We start from the raw sequence: 25,071 nt of genomic DNA on the forward strand, positions 1-25,071 counted from the left end.
CTCATGGAGCCTATCACATCTAATCGGGAAAGAAGATAATAAAACCCACGAGCAGGCGAATCCCGCAGAGGTCTGCGTGCTGTGGAGACAAAGACAGATGCGGCGGGGGTGTGGGCAGTGCTGGGGTGGGGGTGTGGGCAGAGATGCCACGGCACTGGGGGAGCCGTTTGCACTGAGGAGGTGACAGTCCCGCCGGGCCTCGAGCAGAGGGAGCCGTGAGCTGCACAGGTGCCCAGGAAGAGCTTCCTGGCAGAGGGAACAGACGTCGCCAAGCCCCAGAGGCAGGGCGCACGGCGCCGCGGACGAGGAGGTTGCTCTGTCCTCTGTTTTCTGGGCCCGCCTCCACCAGGGTCTAGCGCCCAGCTGCTCGATATGTGTGTGTTCCTAATATGTATATTTTATTGAAGTACAGTTGACAAAATGTTTCAGGTGCATAGCAAGGGGATTCAGTCATACATACACACATACATTTCAGATTGTTTTCCATTATTACAAGATATTGACTCGAGTTTCCTGTGCTCACTCTAACCCTTTGTTGCTCGTATCTTTTTGTGATTAGAAATCTGTCATTCTATTCATACTAAGTCAGACACATGGAATCAAAACACGTTTTGTTTTTTAAAGTGAGATTGTTTTCTAATGTCTCAAAGTAGCCTCTCTGTAAAGGCTATTTTCCAAATACTTTATTCAGGCTGACTTGTTTTGGGCCGCGCTGCGTCTTCTTTGCGGCTTGGGCTTCTCTCTAGCTGGGCGAGCCAGAGCGTCTCATTGCGGTGACTTCTGAGAATCGAGGCCGGTAGGGAGTGTGGTCTCCGTATTTGCGGCTCCTGGGTCCTAGAGCGCAGGCGCAGGAGTTTTGGCGCGCGGGCTTAGTTGCCCCGTGGCGTGTGCGGTCTTCCTGGACCAGGGACTGAACCTGTGTTCCCTGCATTTGCAGCGGATTCTTCACCAGTGAGTCACCAGGGAAGCCCAGGATGTGTTTTTTCGAATGTCCCTCAAAACTATTCAAGGCAAACTGTTCTTTTCTACATTGAAGCACTTCTTCCTCCTTGAATAACGAAAATTTGCATTTTGTGGCTGCAGAATTCGTGTATTTTCTTCTTAGGTGGTTCACACAGGGGCCGTGCTCTAGTAACCTCCCACTGCAGTTTTGCTGGGGAGGGACTCTGAGCCAGTGGGTACCCCCACAACCAGTGGGGGGCACGTGTGTTGTCTGAATGGCTGAAGCCTTGGTTTGGGGGCCTGATGAGGGCCTTACTCCCTGAGACTTGGCACCCAGAGGCTGAGCCAGCCCACCTTTCTCCTTGCAGGAAGCATGGCTGACTCCCCCAGGGAAAGAAAAGTGGCCAGGCCTCCAGACTTCACGCAGCTGATTGACTTGGCGTCTGAGTTTGTAGGAGGAAAGGTAAGCAGGGTGTCTCAGGGCGGGAGCAAGTGTTGTACTTGATGCGCCCAGGCTGAGGCTCCAGATGACCACTGCAGGGACCTGAACTGGAACAGCAGGAATCAAGAGGAAGGCTGGCCTCCCCAAGGAAGCCCGTTACTGTGAAAGTCTCCCAGGGAACTTTCCTTAAATTGGTGACAGTTATGACTGGGGCAGCATTGCCCGAGGTTGGGAGCACACATTTTGCCCCTGTGAAAAGAACTCCCCACCCCGTACTGTGTTTTCTTATGGGGCAGATGAGTGGTCCTCAGACTTCAGTATGAGAATCACGTGAGGACCTAACATGAGGCTCCAGGTAAGCTACAGACCTACCCTTGAGAGCTTAGGCTCTGCCAGAAGACGTGCAGACCAGGGCTGGCATCAAGGCAGGACAGGGCGCTGTGGGGCCACATCTGCCACGCAGGGTGGGAAAGCAGGGGGAGGGCCATGCAGGGAAGCGATGCTCAAAGGAGCCCTCAGTCAGGGGAGGAGCCGGCAAGGCAGGAGGGTGATGGGGAGGGTCAGACAGAGGACGAGGGGAAGGGGGCTGACGTGGGGTGTGAGCGCAGGAGCCTGGAGGGGTAGCGAGGCCCCCCGTGCCTGGAAGGTCTCTGCCCCAGAGGAGGCTTGCAGGTGAGCTCACCAAGCTGCGTCCTTGGGAGGCAGATGTCAACAGTCAAAACTGCACAGCCTAAAAGCGGAGCCCAATGCTTTATTCAGAGACAAAACAGGTCGTCGGCCCAGGACACGGCCTCTCACGCGGCTCTACGGACGGCTCCGAAGAGGTGAGGGGGGGGCCAGGATATGCAGGGGGTTTTGCAACAAAGATCATGTAACCACAGCATCAAAAGATTCCTATTCATAAAAGAAAACCAGACATCTTTAGTTAAGGAATTTAGCCCTTTTCTGTGTACGGGGCTTCCCAGGTGGCGCCCGTGGTTAAGGACCCGCCTGCCAATGCAAGAGGCGTAAGAGACGTGGGTTCAATCCCTGGGTTGGGAAGGTCCCCTCGGGGAAAAAATGGCAACCCACTCCAGTATTCCTGCCTGGAGAATCCCATGGACAGAGGGGCCTGGTGGGCTACAGTCCATGCCGTCACAAGAGTTGGAGACGACTGAGCAAATCTGGGCTCACTGACACCTTCCTTTTTTATTATTAAATTGATTTATTTTAATTGGAGGCTAATGACACCGTCCTTTGATGTGCGCTTCACTCCCGATCCTATGCTTTCCGCTCACACAGAGACGGCCCCCACATTTGGCCAACCAGACAACCAGCAACTCCCAGACAGCTAGGCCCTCCCCTGCCTTCTAGGTTCTGGCTGGGCTCAGAGGTCAGGACACTCTTTCCCAGACCACAGGGTCCCCAGGCCTCACGTCTGGTGGAGTGGCAAGCAGCCAGGCTGCACCTCACTCTCGAAGGTGTCCTGCTTTGGGAGTTCAGTGGTGAGGACTCAGCGCTTTCATTGCCATGTCCAGGGTTCAATCCCTGCTTGACAGGGCAACTGAAAGCCCCCCGAGCCATGAGGTGTGGCCAAACAAACATTCTGCTTTGGTTAACAAACCACAGAGGCAAAGGAGAAGACTCAGCAAGACGGTAGGAGGCCAAAATCATGTTTAGAAGCAAACCCCTCTCCCGCCAGAGACACTTGGAGGGCACAAACAAACCTTGTGTGCACCAGGACCCAGAGACCCACAGAGACGGAGCCAGAACTGTGTGTGAGCGTCTTCTGTGGAGTACGGGTCAGCAGTGGGCTGCCACAGAGGCGGGGGCTCGGGGTGCAGCAGACCTGGGTATGGCATAAGCCCTCTTGGAGCAGGTCGCCATTAACCCACCATAGAACTGCCAGAACTTACACAGGACCAGGGAAACAGACTCTCGGAGGGGCACAAACAAAACCTCATGCACACCAGGACCCGGAGAAAGCAGCAGTGGCTCCACAAGAGACTGACCCAGACTTGCCCATGTCCAGGAGCCTCCGGGGGAGGCGTGGGTTGGCAATGGTCTGCTGCAGGGCCGGGGGCCCTGAGTGCAGCAGTGTGTGCTTGGGACCTTCTGAAGGAGGCCCCCATTATCTTCATCACCTCCACCATAGCGTGGTCTCAGGTCAAACAACAGGGAGGGACCACAGCCCCGCCCATCACCAGAAAATCGGATTAAAGATTTACTGAGCACAGCCCTGCCCATCAGAATAAGACGCAGTTTTCCCCTCAGTCAGTCTCTCCCATCAGGAAGCTTCCATAAGCCTCTCATCCTTCTCCATCAGAGGGCAGACAGAATGAAAACCACAATCACAGAAAACTAACCAATCTGATCACATGGACCACAGCTTGTCTAACTCAATGAAACCATGAGCCATGCTGTGTCGGGCCACCCAAGATGGACGGGTCATGGTGGAAGTTGTGACAAAACACGGCCCGCTGGAGAAGGGAAGGGCAAACCACTTCAGTATTCTCGCCTTGAGAACCCCATGAAGAGCGTGAAAAGGCACAAAGTTATAGGACACTGAGAGAGGAGCTCCCCAGGTCGGTAGGTGCCCAAGATGCTACTGGAGATCAGTGGAGAAATAACTCCAGAAAGAATGAAGAGACGGAGCCAAAGCAAAAACAACACCCAGCTGTGGATGTGACTGGTACGGAAGTAAAGTCAGATGTAAGAAAAATATTTCATAGGAACCTAGAATGTCAGGTCCATGAATCAAGGCAAGGTGGAAGTGGTCAAACAGGAGGTGGCAAGAGTGAACGTAGACATTCTAGGAATCAGTGAACTAAGATGGACTGGAATGGGTGAGTTTAACTCAGATGACCATTGTATCTACTACTGCGGGCAGGAATCCCTCAGAAGAAGTGGGGTAACCATGATAGACAACAGAGGAGTCCGAAATGCAGTACTTGGGTACAGTCTCAAAAACGACAGAATGGTCTCTGTTCATCTCCAAGGCAAACTATTCAATATCACGGTAATCCAAGTCTATGCCCCAACCAGTAATGCTGAAGAAGCTGAAGTTGAACGGTTCTATGAAGACCTACAAGACCTTCTAGAACTAACACCCAAAAAAGACATCTTTTTCATTATAGGGGACTGGAATGCAAAAGTAGGAAGTCAAGAAACACCTGGGGTAACAGGCAAATTTGGCCTTGGAGTACAAAATGAAGCAAGTCAAAGGCTGACAGAGTTCTGCCAAGAGAATGCACTGGTCATAGCAAACACCCTCTTCCAACAACACAAAAGAAGACTCTACACATGGACATCACCAGATGGTCAACACTGAAATCAGATTGATTATATTCTTTGCAGGCTAAGATGGAGAAGTTCTATACAGTCAGCAGAAACAAGACGGGGAGCTGACTGTGGCTCCGATCATGAACTCCTTATTGCCAAATTCAGACTTAAATTAAAGAAAGTAGGGAAAACCACTAGACCATTCAGGTATGATCTAAATCAAATCCCTTATGATTATACAGTGGAAGTGAGAAATAGATTTAAGGGCCTAGATCTGATAGATAGAGTGCCTGATGAACTATGGAATGAGGTTCGTGACATTGTACAGGAGACAGGGATCAAGACCATCCCCATGGAAAAGAAATGCAAAAAAGCAAAACAGCTGTCTGAGGAGGTCTTACAAATAGCTGAGAAAAGAAGAGAAGCAAAAAGCAAAGGAGAAAAGGAAAGATAAAAGCATCTGAATGCAGAGTGCCAAAGAATAGCAAGAAGAGATAAGAAAGCCTTCCTCAGCGATCAATGCAAAGAAATAGAGGAGAAGAACAGAGTGGGAAAGACTAGAGATCTCTTCAAGAACATTAGAGATACCAAGGGAACATTTCATGCAAAGATGGGCTCGATAAAGGACAGAAATGGTATGGACCTAACAGAAGCAGAAGATATTAACAGGTGGCAAGAATACACAGAAGAACTGTACAAAAAAGATTTTCATGACCCAGATAACCATGATGGTGTGATCACTCACCTAGAACCAGACATCCTGGAATGTGAAGTCCAGTGGGTCTTAGAAAGCATCACTACAAACAAAGCTAGTGGAGGTGATGGAATCCCAGTGGAGCTATTTCAAATCCTGAATGATGATGCTGTGAAAGTGCTGCACTCAATATGCTAGCAAATTTGGAAAACTCAGCAGTGGCCAGAACTGGAAAAGGTCAGTTTTAATTTCAATCCCAAAGAAAGGCAATGCCAAAGAATGTTCAAACTACCACACAATTGCACTAATCTCACACACTAGCTAAGAAATGCTCAAAATTCTCCAACCCAGGCTTCAACAGTACATGAACCCAGAACTTCCAGATGTTCAAGCTAGATTTAGAAAAGACAGAGGAACCAGAGATCATATTGCCAACATCCAATGGATCGTCAAAAAACCAAGAGAGTTCCAGATAAATGTCTACTTCTGCTTTATTGACTATGCCACAGTCTTGGACTGTGTACATGACAACAGACTGTGGAAAATTCTTCATGAGATGGGATTACCAGACCACCTGACCTGCCTCCTGAGAAATCTGTATGCAGGTCAAGAAGCAACAGTTAGAACTGGACATGGAACAACAGACTGGTTCCAAATTGGGAAGGAATACTTCAAGACTGGATAATGTCATCCTGCTTATTTAACTTACATGCAGAGGACATTATGTAAAAGGCTGGGCTGGGTGAAGCACAAGCTGGAATCAAGATTACTGTGAAAAATATCAATAACCTCAGATATGCAGATAACACCACCTTTATGGCAGAAAGTGAAGAACTAAAGAGCCTCTTGATGAAAGTGAAATAGGAGAGTGAAAAAGTTGGCTTAAAACTCAACATTCAGAAAACAAAGATCATGGCATCTGGTCCCATCACTTTATGGCAAATAGGTGGGGAAACAGTGGAAACAGTGAGAGACTTTAATTTCTTTGGCTCCAAAATCTCTGCAGACGGTGACTGCAGCCAAGAAAATAAGAGACAGGTGCTCCTTGGAAGAGAAGCTGTGCCAGCCTAGACAGCGTGTGAAGCAGCAGAGACACGACTTCGCCAACAAAGGTCCGTCCAGTCGAGGCTATGGTTTTTCCAGTGGTCACGTATGGATGTGAGAGTTGGACTGTGAAGAAAGCTGAGCACCGAAGAATTGATGCTTTTGAACTGTGGTGTTGGAGAAGACTCTTGAGAGCCCCTTGGACTGCAAGGAGATCCCACCAGTCCATCCTAGAGGAGATCAGTCCTGAATATTCACTGGAAGGACTGATGCTGAGGCTGAAACTCCAATACTTTGGCCACCTGATGGGAAGGACTGACTCATATGAAAAGATCCTGATGCTGGGAAAGATTGAGGGCAGGAGGAGAAGGGGACGACAGGGGGATGAGATGATTGGATGGCATCACTGACTCAACAGACATGAGTTTGAGAAAGCTCCAGGAGTTGGTGATGGACAGGGAGGCCTGGCGTGCTGCAGTCCATGGGCTCGCAAAGTGTCGGACACAACTGAGTGCCTGAACTGGAGAAACCACAGACCAGCCCCCACCAGGGTGTCCTAGGACGGGCTGGCTAAGCTGCAGGGGTGAGCCTTGTGAGAATGTTTTCCTCATTGCTCTGGGACAAGGGTCACAAGGCCCAGGGTCCTCCATTTTTGAAAAAAAGTTGGTTTATTTTCTTTCTAAGAAGTTAGCACTTTTGTATCCAGATGGTAAAGGGGATTAAGAAGGAAAGGGTGAGAAGGCGAGATTAAGGGGGAGGCAGGCAATGAAATCTAAGCATTCAAAAAGCGCTGTGTCTTAACTGCATGTTGTCTCTCTCCCCCTCAGCGATTTCACGTTTTCTTTTTACTGCATCTCATAATGTTTCACCAGGGAATGAAATAAAATGATTTTAAATTTATGGTTATTTCATCTTTACTTCTTTCTTTGTCTAGATTTTATTTGCAACAGATGACTTTTTTGCTCCTGCCGAAAATCTTCTAAAGGTACTGTAAATTGGTCTCTGCTAAGTGCTGGGGTGGGGTGAGCCACGCAGTCCTGCTAATTAAAATCTCCCTGTGTGTTTAGGCTGGGAGTCACATGATGTGACCCAGAGAATTAGCGTATTGGAACAGTAGAAACGTGCAAATTAGCCTCCACTCCTGTTAAGACGGCAGAGACCGCTGTGGAGCCAACACAGGGTTCTGGGACCACCTTGCTCTATGGGGGAGTCGCTGATGTCCTCTGCATTTCTCTCTGCCCCACTTTGTGTTCACAACTTGTGATGGGAAGAAAAGTGTTGCAGAGCTTGAATTTTTTGGAAAATGTTTTTCCTACTTGGTTATAAAAATGTTCAGTCACTCAGTTATGTCTTTTTTGTGACGCCGTGGACTGTAGCACCCCAGGCTTCCTGTCCTTCACTATCTCCCAGAGTTTGCTCAGAGTCAGTGATGCCATCCAGCCATCTCATCCTCTGTCAACCCCTTCTCCTCCTGACCTCAATTTTTGCCCAGCGTCAGGGTCTTTTCTAATGAGTTAGTTCTTTGCATCAGGTGGCCAAAGTATTGGAGCTTCAGCTTCAGCATCAGGCCTTCCAATGACTATTCAGGATTGACTGGTTGGATCTTCTTGCACCCCAAGGGACTCTCAAAGAGTCTTCTCCAACACCACAGTTCAAAAGCATCAATTCTTTGGTGCTCAGCCTTCTTTATGGTCTAATTCTCACATCTGTACATGACTCTTGGGAAAGCCATAGCTTTGAATATATGGACCTTAGTTGGCATATGTTTATTAAAAACAGAAAATACTGATAAATGTAGAGAAGAATGGGAACTCTGGGGAATCCCCCCACCTTGTCCCTGCAGTGGAACCAGCGAGAGTTTTTACGAGAGGGGTGATGGCCTTGGTGCCCATAGAGCTGGCACCCAGCAGCATGTGACTGCTGTGGGACGGGGGTCTCCCTTTCACTGGTGGGCCTGGAGCAGCTCAGAGCATGGGGGTGGGGGCAGGGGTGACTGTTCAGAGCGACCTGCAGCATCGAGCCTACGCTTCCTGAGACTTGGCCGGCTTCTGGTTGCCCAGTCTTTTGGGGGTTGCTCTGGGAGTCCAGCTACCCTTCCTCGCTTTGCTCAACAGCCTTTCAGGAGGCGCCCAGGTTGCGGCTGCACCAGTGTTGGGGCCCCTGGAATGAGCCATGTGTGGTCTTACCTTTTGCTGCCAGTGGCAAGTTCCGTGGATGAAGGCCCACAGAGAAGCAGGACTTCTTTCTCGGAAGCCGATACGAAGATACAGGCACCGTCCTCCGTCTCCCCTACAGGCCCTGTTCTCTGCACCACCCATCTGTCCCTTTGGGGCAGACGTTTATTTGCTGGGAGCCCAGGCTCTCGCGTGAAGGTTAATGATCTGCTTGTCTTTGCTTTAGAGGGACAACCCAAGTTTTAAAGAACACGAGTACACTGAGTTTGGGAAATGGATGGACGGATGGCAGACCAGAAGGAAAAGGATTCCAGGTGAGACGATGATGATGCTGTTCACTCACTCCTGCGACATTTGAGATCAGGGGCTGTTGGGAAGCAGTGCACGTTGGGGGTCGATTTTAACACGGGCCCTTGGACTACTCGGTCACCTCAGATGTCCCTTCTGAATGGCAGGCTCTGCCCATTCAGGAGGGGTCGCAAGAGCCCTGGTCATTGGTGCAAGCAGGAGGGGGCAGGCGCTTGTGAGGAAAAGGAGACTCTGGAAAAGGAGGGCTGTGGGTGATGGAGACTGTGTGCTTACATCGGTCGGTGCGCGTGCAGCATCTGACGTCAGCACCCCTCTCTGAAGTAGGTGTTCTGGTCCCATCCGATTGCCATGGAAACAGCCGCATTCACGCAGCTCAGGTCACGGCGATGGCAAGAGAAGCCGGGATCCATCCTATCTCTTACGTCACCTTAAGAGGCCGCGTTCGCTCACTGCTTCTCATCAGTCAACATACACCCTTTAAATTTAAAGAAATGTCTGTAAAGGAAGACCAGCCAGCATTAGGCCAATTCCGTGCTTGCTACTGTCTCGAGTGTCACAGACGCAGCCGGCGTTCCTAGCCTTCTGTATTTCTGTGGTGCTCCAGGCCTCATGGCTGTCCTCATGCGGTGCTTAGTTGCTGGGTCATGTCTGACTCTCTGGGACCCTGTGAACTGTAGCCCGCCAGGCTCCTCTGTCCATGGGACTCTCCAGGCAAGAATACCGGAGTGGACTGCCATGCCCTCCTCCCAGGTCTCCCGCATTGCAGGCAGATTCTTTACTGTCTGAGCCACCGGGGAAGCCCAGGCCTTATTCAGTTCAGTCGCTCAGTTGTGTCCTACCCATAGTCTTGGCTAGATGGACCTTTGTTGGTAAAGTATTAGGCCTTATTAGATTCTAATAAAACCGGACATTTTAAAGTTTCAGATCTGAATCTGACTACTGGAAACCAAGAATCACACAGCGTCATACTGGGAGTTCTTATACGTCGCCCGATGCAGGGTGGGGTAGTCCTGGCTGGGCCCCTGAAGGCAAAGCTTAGGCTGTTTCCAGGAGACCCTGCTCAGTACTAAGCCCCGGCCTAGCTGGGCCGGTGGTCCCTATACCAGAGTTACAGCTAAACTTTTCGGAAGCTGAGCTCATCCCTGATTTGCAGTTAAATGAAGCTCAGAGACGCCCCTCTGCCAATGCTGCCACAGGAAGTGGCCAGCTTGGAGTCAGACATGTGGCTGACTGGACCCAGGGCTTACGCACGTTCTGGTCAGATTAGAAGTGAGGGTCCGTGTGGCGAGTGGCGGTCCCGTGTGGCCACGTCATCAGAGCCCTTGCAGGCTCGGCCGAGAAAGAGCCCGCACCATTTTTCTCGGAAGCGAGAAGTGCGTTTCCGGAGTTTCTCTTCGGCTGTCGCTGTGCTCGGGCTCGGCGGCGGGATTCAGCCCGCGGGGGTTCCTGTTGTTTACATCCCCAGGTCACGACTGGTGCGTAGTCCAGCTGGGCATCCAGGGTGTTATCCGGGGCTTCGACGTGGACACGTCCTACTTCACAGGAGATCACGCCCCTCGAGTGTCGATCCAAGCGGCAAACTTCGAAGAAGGTGCCTGGGGGACGTTGGTGGGGAGCTTTGTGGGGGCCCCGATGGCTCACTTCCCGCCCAGACAGTCTCGTCCAGAGGCCCTCCCCTCTGCCAGAGCCTGACCACATTCCCCCTCAAGGGCTCCGTGATTTTTGAGGTTTAGCTTAACAGTGTTCTTCAGCTCAACTTAGATTTCGCTACTCTCACACGCAGCACCCTTGGGAGGCGCAGGGTTTGGGGAGCAGGCTGCCTGGGCGGCCAGGGCGGTCTGGAGCCTGGTCGGGGCCAGCTGTGGGGCCGCCGCCGCCACTCATTCTGCTGCCCCCCAGCCCCCACCCCCTGCCCCCCGGGTCTGCGTAACCACGCGGCAGCTCTGGGCTTTCCAGGAAGGTTCCTTTCCGATTCCTGGAATGGAACTGGTGTCTTCCGAGGTTGGTCCCAGAGGTAGCTGTCTAGAAACATGTACCCTCAGGGGCATGTCTGTACATTACTTGGGAGACAGGAGTCATGTCAGTTAGCGGCCTTATCCTGGAGGCACCCTGTGCCCAGCTTGTATGAGGCTCCAGGGGCGTGACAGTCTCCCCTCCAGAAAGACAGTGGAGGGGCTGAAAAGTCACGTGATGGTGGGAGGCAACCTCCAGCGACACAGAGAAAGATGCTTTCAGGAGGCGCACTGATTGTCCACACAGGCTCCTGCTGGTGAACCGCCCCCGGATCAGTGCTGAGGATGCCGCTGGGGGAAGCAGTGTTTGTGAATTGACTAACAATATTCCAGAACTGTATCAATCCAGCAAAACCCGAGTCGTGTGATGAGTCTGTCTATCTGGCTAAACTTGGAGATGATATTTACCCTCTGATGAGCAGACAAACCACCAGGTGTGCCGCACCCCTTTGGAAGTTACCCTACGTATTTTAAACATGGAGGAGCTTTAACACGTATATCTATTATACATTGGTCTTTGACTTAAGAAGCGATATCTTTAGGCAAAATGAAAATGACCCCACAGCCCACTAAGAGAGTATGTATATTCTGATTTTGAATGGGAATGGTAACCCTCCTGGTCACTGTAACTTTAGATAAGCAGCCAGAAATCCCACAACGACAAGTCAGGACAGGAGCCGCGGCCACCCCCGAGGAGTTTGAAGCCATTTCAGAGGTACGTCTCCCGGGGGAGCGGGGGCTTATCACGCGCTGTTGGGAGCAGCTCTGCCTGCCTGCCTGCCTGCACTCAGCCTGGCAGAGCTCACACGTTGTGCTTGCCCAGTGCGACCCTGCAGAGGTTTCTGGGTGGGTCTGTGCACCCCTGACCCCAGTGCGTGTGAGGTTCAGGGTGCTGCTTTCCACGGGGCAGTCTGCTCACAGAGATGCGGAATGATGGCCCGTGAGATAAATACAGAGTCAGTTCACGTACTTTTGATAGCAATTGGACAAAATAACGTTATGCTGGATGAATGTAATCCAGTAAACAATTCGGTTTGTGTTTGGGGACATTCTTCTTTTTTGAAGTTTGTCTCCTGATCTTCATTGCGTTTTACAAAAGTGTGGATCCGTAACAGACTGGGGAAACACATGACGGAAGGCGGGCCCTTCCAGGGAAGCGCTGATCTGGAGGAGAGCGCCGGGGGGCTCAGGCCGACGTGTTTACCCCCAGGCCCACGGCAAGAGCCTGGGTTTTATTTAAACGTTCACATCACATTCCGGCTGCTGCCTTTTTATGAATCCTCAAAGTGAAGACACCCAGAGGCTCGTTTCTAACCCCCTGCGCATCCCCGGCCACCACCAACCAGTGGCCGTTATGACCGGGGTAAAATAGCAGCAGGCCTTTACTCTGTTCATTAAACCTGGGACTTGACGTTTGTTAGTGCTTTTATTAAGGTGTTCCGTTAGGCATCCATCATTAATTTTGTTCCAAAGTCGTTGCCCCGAAAGCCCCATGCAGGCATTAGGATGCGAGGATTTATTGCTCCCTAGAGCCAACACTAGTGTTTTTATATTTATTGCTAGCTGAAGTCCGACGACTGGAGTTGCTTGGTTCCCATGACGGAACTTACACCGGGAAATCCTGCTTCCAGCCACAACTACTTTCCGGTCACTTCCCAGCAGAGGTGGAGTCACGTACGACTCAACATTTTCCCGGGTAAATACGACGGGCCGCCTCCAGTCTGGTGCTTTCTTGGTTGAGTGCTGGCGTGTTTCAAAACCACAAAGCAAAGTCACCCTCTCCTTCTCGGTCACTGATCTCTCTAGCATGTTAGGATTTTAATCTTCCCTTTCTGTGCACTGGGAAGTTCTCGTTCCAGCCCTGCCATCCGTAGGTGGTGAGGAAAAACTATCAAGTAAATTAGTACGTGATGGACCTAAGCTGTGTTAGGTTAGATATCGCCTAACAATGTCTATTTCGCAGACATATTAGCAGTTGAAGTGCTGCGTACAAATAACCTTTATTTTGTCTTATTGAGCAGCTTTATTGCAAGGTAATAAGTGTACCGTGCATCTCACCCATGTGGAGTGTACACTTCTGTGGCTTATGGTACATATGAGTTTACAGTGTAAAGTTTATGTAAATATATAGTATCGCTTCCCAGGTGGCTCTGGGGTAAAGGGCCTGCCTGCAGTGCAGGAGATGCAGGTCCCATCCCTGGGTCGGGAAGGTCCCCTGAAGAAGGAAATGGCTACCCACTCCAGTATTCTTGCCTGGAAAATTCCACAGACAGAGGAGCCTGGTGGGCTACCGTCCATGGGGTTGCAAAGTCAGATGCGACTGAGCGACAGAGTGAAATATATATATATATATACATATATATATTATATGTGCAATATATGTGAAATATATAGTATATGTACACCCATCACCACGGTCAACTTTAGGGCGTGTTTATCACCTTGAAAAGGTACCTGATACCCTTTAGCTATCAGCATTCATCTCCCCCAGCCCTAAGCAGCCACTAGTCCACTCTCTGTCTTGATCCACTGGGCTACTCTAGACCCTTCGTATAGGTGCTCTTTTGTGCCCGGTTAGCATGTTTCCAAGGCTCATGCGTGTTGTCGTGCATCAGTGCTTCATTCCTCTGTGTGGTTAAATAATCTTCCATTGTATGGACAGACCTCATTGTCCATGCATCAGCTGACAGACATTTGGGCCATTTCCACCTATTGAAAGCTTATGAATAATGCCGGTATAAACACCCCTGTACAAATTTTTGTGCAAACATACGGTTTTCATTTGGGTGTACAACTAGGAGTTGAAACTGTGGAGTCATATAACTGTGTTTTTAATTTTATGAGAAATTATCAGACTTCTTTCCAAAATGGCAGCACCATGTTACAGCCCCACCAGCGACGAATGAGGGGTCCGGTTCTTCCACATCCTCCCAACACTTGCCATTTTCTGAGTTTTTGATCACAGCCACCCTAGAGGAAATGAAGTGGTATCTCGCTGCGGTTTTGATTTGCATTTCCCTCAGGACCAATTATTATTTTTAAAAGCTTTCTATTTTTTATGTTGGAGTGGAGTTAACAGCGTCATGTTAGTTTCTGATTTTCTGATGTTCGGTTGCTCAGTCACTCATCCGTGCCCAACTCTTTTCGACCCCATGGACCGCAGCACGCCAGGCTTCCCTGTCCATCACCAACTCCCAGAGTTTACTCAAACTCATGTCCATTGAGTTGGTGATGCCATCCAACCATCTCATCCTCTGTCGTCCCCTTCTCCTCCTGCCCTCAATCTTTCCCAGCATCAGGGTCTTTTCCAGTGAGTCGGCCCTTCCCATCAGGTGGCCAAAGTACTGAGTTTCAGCTTCAGCTTCAGTCCTTCCAATGAACATTCAGGGCTGACTTCCTTTAGGACGGGCTGGCTGGACCTCCTTGCTGTCCAAGGAGCTCTCGAGAGTCTTCTCCAGCACCACAGTTTGAAAGCATCGGTTCTTTGGCGCTCAGTCTTCTTTGTGGTCCAGCTCACATCTGTGCATGACACTGGAAACGCTACATGTGTGCGCGCCCAGTTGTGCTTGACTCTCTGCGACTCCATGGACTGTAGCCCGCCAGGCTCCTCTGTCCATGGACTTTTCCCAGGCAAGAATACTGGAGTGGGTTGCTGTTTCCTCCCCCAGGGGATCTTCCCGAGCCAGGGATTGAACCCACATCCCTTGTGTCTCCTGCACTGAGAGGTGGATTCTTCACCACTAGTGCTACCTGGCACGCCTCAGCTTTGATTATGGACCTTCGTCAGTAAAGTGATGTCTCTGCTTTTTAATACTCTGTCTAGCTTTGTGGTAGCTTTCCTTCCAAGGAGCAAGGAAGTGTTAGTTACTCAGTCATGACTCTTTGCAACTCCACGGACTGTAACCTGCCAGAATCTTCTGTGCGTGGAATTCTCCAGGCAAGACGCTAGAGTGGGCTGCCATTCCCTTCTCTGCGGGATCTTCCTGACCCCGGGATCGAAACCGAGTCCCCTGCATTGCGGACAGACTCTTTGCCACCCGAGCCACCAGGGCTGCGCTCACTGTCCGCGGTGATTTTGTAGCCCCCCAAAAAAGTCTGACACTGCTTCCACTCTTTCCTCTTCTGTTTGCCATGAAGCGATGGGACTGGATGCCATGATCTTACACAAGCCCCTTCGCCACGTCAAGGCTGTGATCCATGAAGGGGAATATTCCTTGAGAATGTGATTAAAAGTGAGGCTGGATATTATTTCTGTAAAGAAGAATCTTATTTTTTAAAGTAAAATCAGTTTTACATGAACAGACATTAACACTGTGTACCATAAAGGCAGTTTATAGTGTTCAGTGAACCAGCACAGTGTTGGGAATTGCTCTTGTTAGTGTATTTTCTTGGGTTTTATACTAACATTCCAGGAGATGGTGAAGGACAGGGAAGCCTGGTGTGCTGCAGTCCATGGGGTCACAGCACTGGACATGACTGAGGGGCTGAACAACAGCAAATATCAACACAGCCTGGTTTCATTTACTGTAAACACCAAGACTCCCACTGTTCTACTGAAATTCTTTCAGATCACTCAATTTCACCAGATTTTTCATGTAAAAATATAGGGCTTGTTTCACTAGAATATTCTGATTAGTGATTTTGAGCTTCTGTATAAAAAATCTTGGGTTCCACCTTCTAGGACGTGATGCTCAAATAAAAAACGTTCATTTTATTAGACTCACATAACGTGAGCAGATCTTGGTAGTTATTCTTTGCTCTGCAGACCTACTCTCAGCTGCTCTGGTTCTCAGCAGCTACTTGAATTTGTGAATGTTATCTTCAGTATTCTCAACCCCACTGCAAAGCAACATGTGTAAAAATAAAAACCTAAGATCTTGTGTAAGTTGGTGTGGGATTTAGCAATGTTGATTTCAGGCACCAAGTATTATATCTGTGGTGAATTTCCCGACTGATTTTTGGCCTTCCTAGAGTTAATAATTCACCAACAACACAAATATGTGAGTATTTACTATGTGCCACACGGAAGCAAGCGAGACAGTTAGCTATTCTGGCCTTCAAAGATTTCTAGATTCTGCTTTTGGGAGGCTTATTGTCAGGGACTTAAGAACAAGGTAATTCTGGTCTGTAATTAATGCAATGGAGTAAATAAGTGTGTGTGTGGGGTGGGGTTGATAACCTTAACCTGGGGAATCAGACTGCGGCTGAGGTATGGGGGTGGGGGGCAGGAAGGAGATGGCTCTAGAGAGGGAAAGAAGGCCTTCCTGGGGCCACGCGGCTAAGCTGAGACCTGAGAACAATGAGCAGTCTTCGGGCAGCAGGAAAGTTGTCTGAGGACGAGGGGGGTGGCGGGGGCAAAGGCCCTAGGGCTTCGGGCTTAGTGTATTTAAGAACCACAGCAGGCAGATGTGTGGAGCTCTGTGTTTTAAGATCCACAAATGGCAACTGTTCCCAAGTAATAATAATAAGGCACTTTTCCTTTTCAGATGGTGGAATTGCACGCCTTAGGGTATATGGTACTGGACAAAAAGACTGGACTGCGGGTGACCCCAAAGAACCGTTAGACCTGGTGACCATCGCTTATGGGGGTGCCTGTGTAGGGTTCAGCAATGCACATTTTGGGCACCCGAACAATATCATAGGTGAGACGATGCTCGAGGAGCTTGGGACATGTGGGCATCACACTGAGCACCCCGGAATGGTATGAATTACTTAAGAGGAAGGGGCCGTCTCAAGCCATATGGGTGGGTGAGATCTTCATATAGGATCGAAAGCCTTTAAGACAGGAAGTAAATCAATAGCAATCTCCCTTCCTAATTTTGACTTAAGCAGTTGCTTGGGTGTGAATTTGCTGACGCATTCACCTTAATGGAAACCACGGATGTTGCCCTGCTCCGGCGCACAGCGTCTGCACTGATCACGCCAGCACATGTTTATTCTAAACATTCTCGCGTTTACAGTGAAACGCGGTGGTCCTGTGACATCCCGTTAAACACTGTTTTTGGCAGGAGTCGGCACGGCGAAGTCGATGGCAGACGGCTGGGAAACAGCACGGAGGCTGGACAGGCCCCCGATACTGGAGGTGAGAGGCGGAAACGCTGCGTCCCAACACTTCCGAGAAAGTGAAGGTTGTTTCCTTCATTTGATGCCAGGAAGACTGATATTTCAGAAACCTCTTAGGCATTTTTGTAAATACTTGTTGCTTCTACATGTTTTCTAAATCTTCCACTGTTTCAATATAATATCAGAGCCAGACTACACATAAAGACCTAGAAGTCAAACTTGCTAATTAATGCTGGCTGTTCTAACACAACATTGGAATTATCCTTTTTTTAATATAAAAAAGCTAGAGCATCTAAATTTAATAAAAACCCATGAGTAGATTTGTTGATCTGGAGGAAAAAAAACACCATTTCCTCATCTTTGATTTTTGTGTATCCCTGGGTCAGTCCACTTCTGTGAACGTGTGATGGCTCAGCTGTTTAATCTGACCAGTAACTAACTCAAGATAAGGAAGTAAAAAGGGAAAGAAAACACCTTTCAGTGTGTAAATCATATCACAAACTTAATTGTAAACACCCTTTCATGGGTTAGTTTTTGTATCACCCAATGCTTCCAAATATAAACAAACTCTCCTCACTAGAAACTTGTGTTTGGAGGCAGTCATATATTGGTATAGATTTGGTCAAAGACATATCTACTTTTGAAAAGTGAAACCAACCACAGGAGCTATGGGTTGGGTTAGATAAATATCCTTTGGTGTACAGCAGCCCACCTGAACTCACGTGCATGTATGCTAAGTCATGTCCACCTTTTCGCGATCCTGTGGACTGTAGCTCACCAGGTTCCTCTCTCCATGGGATTTCCCAGGCAAGCACACTGGAGGGGGTTGCCATGCTCTCCCCTCCAGGGGATCTTCCTGACCCAGGGGTTGAACTCGAGTCTCTTAAGTCTCCTGCATTGGCAGGCGGGTTCTTTACCGCCAGCGCCACCTGGGAAGCCCACTTGAGTTTATAACTGACATACACGATCATATCAGAAATTCATCAGAATTTACCACGCGCCCAGTCAACCCCTGAGTCGGCATTAGGCGTTTACAGAATGATAGCAGAGAGACGCTTTATTGCGCAAGAAGCAACTTACACCAGATCACAGGAAGGAAGCACGCTTTTATAGTGGAAAGTGAAACTGTTAGTCACTCAGTCATGTCTGACTCTTTGTGACCCCATAACTAGCCCACCAGGCTCCTCTGTCCACGGAATTATCCAGGCAAGAATACTGGAGGGGACTGCCATGCTCTCCTCCAGGGGATCTTCCTGACTCCTGCATTGCAGGCAGATTCTTTACCACCAGGGATGCCCTACTCTTTAACAGTAGGAAATGACACGTGCGTGCCAACGTTGTTGCTTGCTGGTTTTCAGGATTGGTGTCTTGAATGACAGCAAGCTGACTTACGTTGTTTCTTCCTTTTTTTGAATTCCAGAATGATGAGAATGGTATTCTTCTGGTTCCAGGCTGTGAGTGGGCAGTTTTCCGATTGGCGCATCCTGGAGTAATAACTCAAATCGAAATCGATACAAAATATTTCAAAGGTAAACGTAATGCCACTAGGAAACCGCTTATAATTGGTGTGCTGGTCATAACGGCAGCAGGCTCCATGCCTCAACTAAGACGCGATGCAGCCAAATAGATAAATTAAAACTATGGAAAAGAATAAAGACAGCAGGCTCCAGCAGGGGAGGGCCTCAGGGCAGCGGGCTGTGGACCTGGCTTTCCGCTCCCAGCTGTGCAGCTTCAAGCGTGTGAACTCTTTGCACTCTGCTTCTCTCTACAAAGCATTAGATGTGCGCTCGACCACACGAGTCGTGAGGTTCCATGAGGCACTAAGGCTCTTCACCGTGAAGGGCCCTGAACTCCACGTGGAAGAAGCCTAGGAAACACATCCTGGTTAGGTCGTCCAAAGGAAGGGGTAGGGGTGTCTTCTCAGGGGAGGGACCGCAGGCAGCTTGGTGACTATTTCTTCTCTGGGCAGTGATCTACACACATTTTAAAAATCATGGCCTTCCTTTAGTAAAATAATATTTGGAAAAAGCCCCCTTAATATTCCATATTTACTTTCTTATGAAATAGATACATGTTCCATTATATGAAGTTCAAAAGAGGTTACTAAACTTTTATAATCATTAAATTTTGCCAAGTACTGTGGTGGGTGTCTAATGACTCTTTGGCCATCTTTGAGTAAATACAACAATTTGTATTTATACACTGGATGCTTGATTTTTAAATGTCTTGCGAATCATTATGACCTCACTCAACTATTAACTCTTTCATCAAGGGTCAGTATATATTTAAGGTGAGGTTAATGCTCAGTGGGCAGATGTAAACGGTTTCAAGAGGTCTTGATAATTTAAACTCCTGTTGGGAAGACCATGGCTTAGATCTGATTGGCGGCCACTGTTTCCACTTCTCAACATGACTGACCCAAGGCGGCTCCTGAAGGTCAGGAGGAATGTCAGTCCTGCTATTTCCTTGCCATTTCTGGATGTTCACAAATCATCTCTAGTGGTATATTTAATCCATGGTTCTCTGTGTGGTAGTTTAAAGTCACTTGTTTATTTTTGCAAGGGACAGTTTAGCCAAAACTAGGGTGAAAGTGAAGTTGCTCAGTCATATCCAACTCTTTGTGACCCCATGGACTGTAGCTTACCAGGCTCCTCCCTCCATGGGATTCTCCAGGCAAGAGCACTGGAATGGGTTGCCATTTCCTTCTCCAGGGGATCTTTCTAATCCAGGGATCGAACCTGGGTCTCCTGCATTCCAGGCAAACGCTTTAACCTCTGAGCCACTAGGGCCAAGGTAATAAGCAGCAAATCCGTGTAGCCAGGGACCCCGAAGTACAACATGGTATGGATGCACTGGTACTGGCCTTGGGTATCTCTGTCAGCCAGGGATGGTGGTCACGGGGATCGGGAACAAACCAGCATCCAGTTATAATATCAAACATGCCAGGCCTAATACATACACCCACACACGTGTCCACACACACATGCACGTATACACACACGTGCACACATGCAGGCACACACATATACATGTGCACGTATATTAAAGAAACAGAAACAGCCATTGGGATGTCCTCTCATTGCGCCCCAGAAGCATGCTCACCTCACCCATGCTCACTCTTTGCTGGGTCTTTCGATCTGATTAAAAAGGTCAATATTCCATAAACCAAACTGCGCTGAGTGCAGAGTGGAGATGGTGGCCTTTGTCTTGTTCCAATAGGTAATTCTCCTGAGACCTGTAAGGTGGATGGCTGCATCCTGACGGCTCAGGAGGAGGAGGACATGGTCAGGCAGAAGTGGGACCTTCCGGGCCATAAGTGGAAACCACTGCTTCCGGTCACAAAGGTAGCGTGGTGTCCGATCCCTTGGGGTCACACAGGCAGCCCTCCAGCGGGCTACTTCGGTCAAGGCCGGTTTCAAAGGGTTACAGTTCCACCCCAAAACTTCTGCTCAGTTTAACAGTGCAATGAATGAGATCTTTAAAACTGTCTCTGCCCCTTTATATAATAAAATGACGGGCTCTCTCGTCTCACGTCTTTGCATATCTAACTCTCAAATTTTCTTTTAGACCACCTTGTTCAAGTGTGCACACGTGGAGAAACGTTTCCACGATGCACTGACTCTCTAGGCGGGGGGCTAGTGTACTCAGGGCCAGCAGGGTGTGGCCAGCTGTGGGACGGATGCTGGGGTGACCCAGAGCGTTTCCCTGGGTCACGCAGGAGGGACGTGGTCATTCTCGGGTCAGAGACGGGAGTGAGCGCTGCTCCCCTTAGTGAAGGGTGACCGCTCCCACGGCCCCCTGTCTGCTTTCTTTTTCTCATCAGTTTGTCCGCTAACTTAACTATTAGAAAGAAACATCACGGGGACCTGAGTATTCATGCCAGTCTCCTTGGGGCATCCTGTCTCCGAAAGCAGATTGCGAGGGCAAGCCAAATTATTATCATGGAATAACTTTTCACCTTTTAAGGCCCAGAGTCCAAGCGGATCGGTGGCCTTGGGAGAGTCAGCCCCCTGGTCATTACAAGGACCTCTGCCTCCCCTCTCTTTACAGCTGAAGCCTGATGAGATGCACGTGCTGGACAGCCTGACCCCCGAACTGCAGGACGTCATCACCCATGCCAAGTTCACCATCACCCCCGATGGGGGCGTGAGTCGCCTCCGACTCAAGGGCTTCCCCAGCTCCATCTGCCTCCTGCGGCCCCGAGAGAAGCCCATGATGCGGTTCTCGGTGAAGGCGGGGTTCAGGGCGAACCTCTAACCCACATGAAACCTGTACAGTGACTCAGACTTTTCTTCTGAAGTATTTTCAACACTGGAAACTTAAGTTTCCAGCAATTAGTGTTTTGAAGGTCAAAATAATTCCCGATGATTTAATGAAGTGGTCACTCTCACACACTGGTATCTGCATGTAGTGCCACTTAATGTCATTTAATGGAGTGCTTGGCAGTTGGATCCCATGGTTGGGAGGACCCCCTGGAGGAGGGCTTGGCAACCCACCCCAGGATGCTTGCCTAGGGAACCCCATGGGCAGAGGAGCCTGGCGGACTCCAGTCCATGGGGCCACAGAGTCGGGTACCGCTCACTCATAGAACACTTGGTAGTTCAAAGCCTGGCTGTAGCTGTGAAAGAGCGGGATTTCTTTATTACTTTTTTAAACAGTTGTACAAGATACTGATATTTTTATAACATCAGTATTCTGTACCTTCGGAGTTACTTCAGCACTTTATACATAGTCTACTGTCCTGAAAAGTTTGTTGAAGCCCATCAAAGCCACTGGAAAAACACAATCCTAGAAGCATTCTCCGTCTGGGTTGAAGAGGCCAGGCCTGCCTTCACCTAGAACAGGAAGTGACCTTCCGAAGGTCACCCAGGCACTTGACTTGCCCCTGCTGTACATGAAGGTGCTTTCTGAAGGTTACACTTTTGAGGCACCACCTGCCAGCTGCGCCTGCTCGCCTAGATTCCCACTGCTCTGGATGGTTCCTGGCACATCCTCCTTGACCAGCTTTAATTGTCCGGGTGGTCCTGTCCGCCAACTCCTCTCCGCCTCTCAGCAGAGCGGGAGGTGGAGGAGCAGGCCGAGGGTCCCAGTGGGGCCCAGGGCACGCTTAGCCTCCCACCCTCCACCGTGGCGGGTGCCTCCCTCCGTGGCCCCGAGCTCTACGGGCCTCACGTGCCGGGACTTGGATGCCGGTCGCCTGGCCCGGCCCTGCCCCCGACCCTTCGCTGTCTGGCTTGGCCGCCCCTCTCCTGGGCAGCGGGGCAGGTGGGTGGCAGTCACAATCGCCGGTGGCGTCAGCGCGGGCGGTGGGACGGTGGACCCGGCGCCCCGGTGGCCGCGCTGCCCGGCGGCGGCTGGAGCGCACGGGCGGCGGCTGGCGGCGGCGGAGGAGGCGCTCGGCCATGGGCTCGCGCGCGCCGCACGCACTGGTGGACACCACGCCAGCCAAGACCATCGTGGTGTACCGCAACGGGGACCAGTTCTACGTGGGCCGCAAGTTCGTGCTGTCGCGGCGCCGCGTGGCCACCTTCGAGGCGCTGCTGGAGCAGCTGACCGAGCAGGTGGAGGTGCCGTTCGGCGTGCGGCGCCTCTTCACGCCGACGCGCGGGCGCCCGGTGCTGGAGCTGGACTCGCTGCAGGCCGGCGGCAAGTACGTGGCGGCCGGGCGCGAGCGCTTCAAGAAGCTGGAGTAAGTGCCCGCGGCCCGCGCGCCCCTGCCCCGCCGGGGCCGCAGTCCGGCCCCCGAGACGCGGACAGCGCCAGCTCTGCCCGGCCGGCGCCGACTCCTGGCGCTCCATGCGCCATCCGCCTGGTGACCAGGGCCGAGCAGTCTGTCCCCAGACGCAGAGGGTCAGGAAGGGGATAGGGAGGGTCCGGCGGGCCTGGCAGTGAAAATAGGGCGCCAGGGCGCGCCTCTTTGGAAAGGTGGGAAGCTCTGCGGGGAGAAGGGGAGTTGGGTACGCGGAGCAGAGCAGCACGCAGAGCTGGGTCAACTGGTCCAGACTGGCGTCCCTGGGGGCCTGGGCGCACGTCCTTTCATGAGTGCGCCTCCTGAAGTGTGCTGTGGGCCTGCTCACCGCGCTCTATCCTGCTAGATTCAGACCCTACTGAGGACAGGCACCTGGGATTTCCGAAGTTCTGGCAGCTAAGGAAGTGTAGACGTGCCTTCCAGCCTCTGAATGCCCGCCAGGAGCCCGCCGGGAGCAGGGCAAGGACACCCCTGCTGCCCCAGTGCTGCAGAGGTCAGGACCGCAGCTGGGGAAGGATGTAGGCGTCCTGGGCAAAGAGGCCCATGTACCAATTCCAGAGCCACCCGGAAAGCTAGTGTCAGAGCCGGCCAGGTTCAGGCCGTCCGTAGTGCTTTGGGTGCCCAGCCGGAGCATGAATTCAGTTCTGTTTCATTTAGCCTGGGGCTGGTGTTAGTGCAGTTCCAATTTGTGAGACCTTTCAGCAAATGGGGTCACCACACTTCTGTTCAGACCCTTACTTTTCTTTCCAGGAGCACATCCGTCTCTGCTCTGACAGTCTCCTTCATTTCTCTAAGCTCTGGGTACCTCGTTATACAAACATCATATCAATGCGGCGCTTTCTTAAGTTCCTTAACAAAAGCTGTTGTGTGCGTCTTCCTGGAGGGCGGCCTGGGAGAACTGGGGAGGCTGCGAGGGCCTTTCAGTCTGTGTTTCGGGGAGATAAGACGCAAACAGAAGTAACTGCAGAAGAGAAAGCAGAGACTGCGTGGACAGGCACAGGTGTGATTCTGTCGAGGTGCAGGACCTCAGTAAAGGCTTCCTTTAGAGAGCAGAATCCGCCTGCGATGCAGGAGACCCTGGTTTGATTCCTAGGTCGGGGAGATCTGCTGGAGAAGGGATAGGCTACCCACTCCAGTATTCTTAGGCTTGCCTTGTGGCTCAGCTGGTAAAGAATTCGCCTGCAATGTGGGAGACCTGGGTTCGATCCCTGAGTTGGGAAGATCCCTTGGAGAAGGGGAAGGCTGCCCACTCCAGTATGCTGGCCTGGAGAATTCCATGGGGTAGCAAAGAGTCAGACGCAATGCTGAGGACTTGCATTACACAACAGAGCGGAAGGGAGAAAATCACTTGTTAGTTCGTCCTCCGTGAATTCCTGGGCTGCCCTGGCGTCACTCACGTCTCGTGTCTTCCTCTAGAGACATCATTTCTGTTCCTTACGTGTTGTTGACGCCGTTTCTTTTATTGTGAAATGTATCATGTACACAGAGGAGCCTGTGCATGCTCAGTTGCTGAGTCGTGTTCAGCTCTTTCGACCTCATGCACTGTAGCCCTCCAGGCTCTTCTGTTCGTGGGATTCTCCAGGCAAAGATACTGGAGCGTGTTGCTGTTTCTTCCCCCAGGTGATCTTCCCAACCCAGGGATCAGATCTGCATATCCCGTGCCTCCTGAATCTCCTGTGTTGTCAGGCAGATTCTTTACCACTGAGCTTCCTGGGAAGCCCCGTATACAGAGGAGTCTGTGGAATTTTATGTGTAGTTTAAAGAATAGTGATAAAGCAAGCCTCTGTGTGAACCACAGTCTGGATTCAGGAAAAGAGAATGTCCAGTATTTTCAAAACCGCCTATCTCCACTCATCCCTTGCCCACATGGAAATACTATTTTGGCTTTTGTGATAATCATCCTTTCATAATAATCTATCCCTGAAGGATACATTTTTTCCCAGTGTTTTATGTACTTTATGGAAATGCAATGATGCTCTGTGTATTTTGTTACTTGCTTTTTCACAGAATAATAAGCTTCTGAGGCTCATCCATGTTACCAGCATGTAACTATAGGTCATTCGTTTTCACTGTTAGGTATTATTTTGTTGACTGATACACCCGTTTATTTATTCAATCCGTTGGTGGATAATTGGGGTTGTTTTAAATCTCACGCTAAGGCAGCACACTATTTTGCACATTCCCCCACCCATCTCCTGGTGCACGTGGGTGAGACTTCCTCCCGGAGAGCATGTGGGTTATCTATTGCTGCATGCCCTATTCATGCAAGCTCACTGGTGGGAAACAGTGTTTATTGTCTCACAGTCCCTCTGACCAGGAAGTCCGGAGCAACTTAGCCAAGTGGTTCTGCTTCAGAGACTCTCGTGTGTTTGCAGTCAAGA

General features: G+C 50.3%; 2 protein-coding genes across 2 annotated transcripts in view; both read left to right on the top strand.

The window, feature by feature from the left end:
- Positions 1-1,315: 1,315 nt before the first annotated feature.
- On the top strand, positions 1,316-22,205 carry ALLC (allantoicase). The gene is made up of 11 exons (XM_027963894.2): positions 1,316-1,405; positions 7,318-7,368; positions 8,784-8,871; positions 10,332-10,457; positions 11,514-11,593; positions 12,442-12,574; positions 16,365-16,520; positions 16,887-16,960; positions 18,362-18,470; positions 20,161-20,285; positions 20,992-22,205. The coding sequence occupies exons 1-11, from the start codon at positions 1,316-1,318 to the stop codon at positions 21,196-21,198; spliced, it is 1,239 nt and encodes a 412-aa protein (XP_027819695.1). The 3' UTR covers positions 21,199-22,205.
- A 101-nt stretch (positions 22,206-22,306) lies between these two features.
- Positions 22,307-25,071, top strand: part of DCDC2C (doublecortin domain containing 2C) — a 51,502-nt gene continuing 48,737 nt past the window's right edge. Inside the window, exon 1 of the mRNA XM_027964045.3 lies at positions 22,307-22,630. Within this exon, the coding sequence (XP_027819846.1) occupies positions 22,344-22,630 (287 nt within the window). The 5' untranslated portion in view covers positions 22,307-22,343. The remainder of the gene's footprint in view (positions 22,631-25,071) is intronic.

Source organism: Ovis aries, chromosome 2 (assembly GCF_016772045.2).
Source record: "Ovis aries strain OAR_USU_Benz2616 breed Rambouillet chromosome 2, ARS-UI_Ramb_v3.0, whole genome shotgun sequence".
NCBI lineage: Eukaryota > Metazoa > Chordata > Mammalia > Artiodactyla > Bovidae > Ovis > Ovis aries.

Excerpts from the sequence above, each read along its gene's own strand:
- ALLC (XM_027963894.2), top strand. The coding sequence starts at position 1,316 with ATGGCTGACTCCCCCAGGGAAAGAAAAGTGGCCAGGCCTCCAGACTTC. Across the intron at positions 11,594-12,441 it reads AGTTTGAAGCCATTTCAGAG|CTGAAGTCCGACGACTGGAG; the intron begins GTACGTCTCCCG and ends ATTTATTGCTAG. Across the intron at positions 18,471-20,160 it reads CGATACAAAATATTTCAAAG|GTAATTCTCCTGAGACCTGT; the intron begins GTAAACGTAATG and ends TTGTTCCAATAG.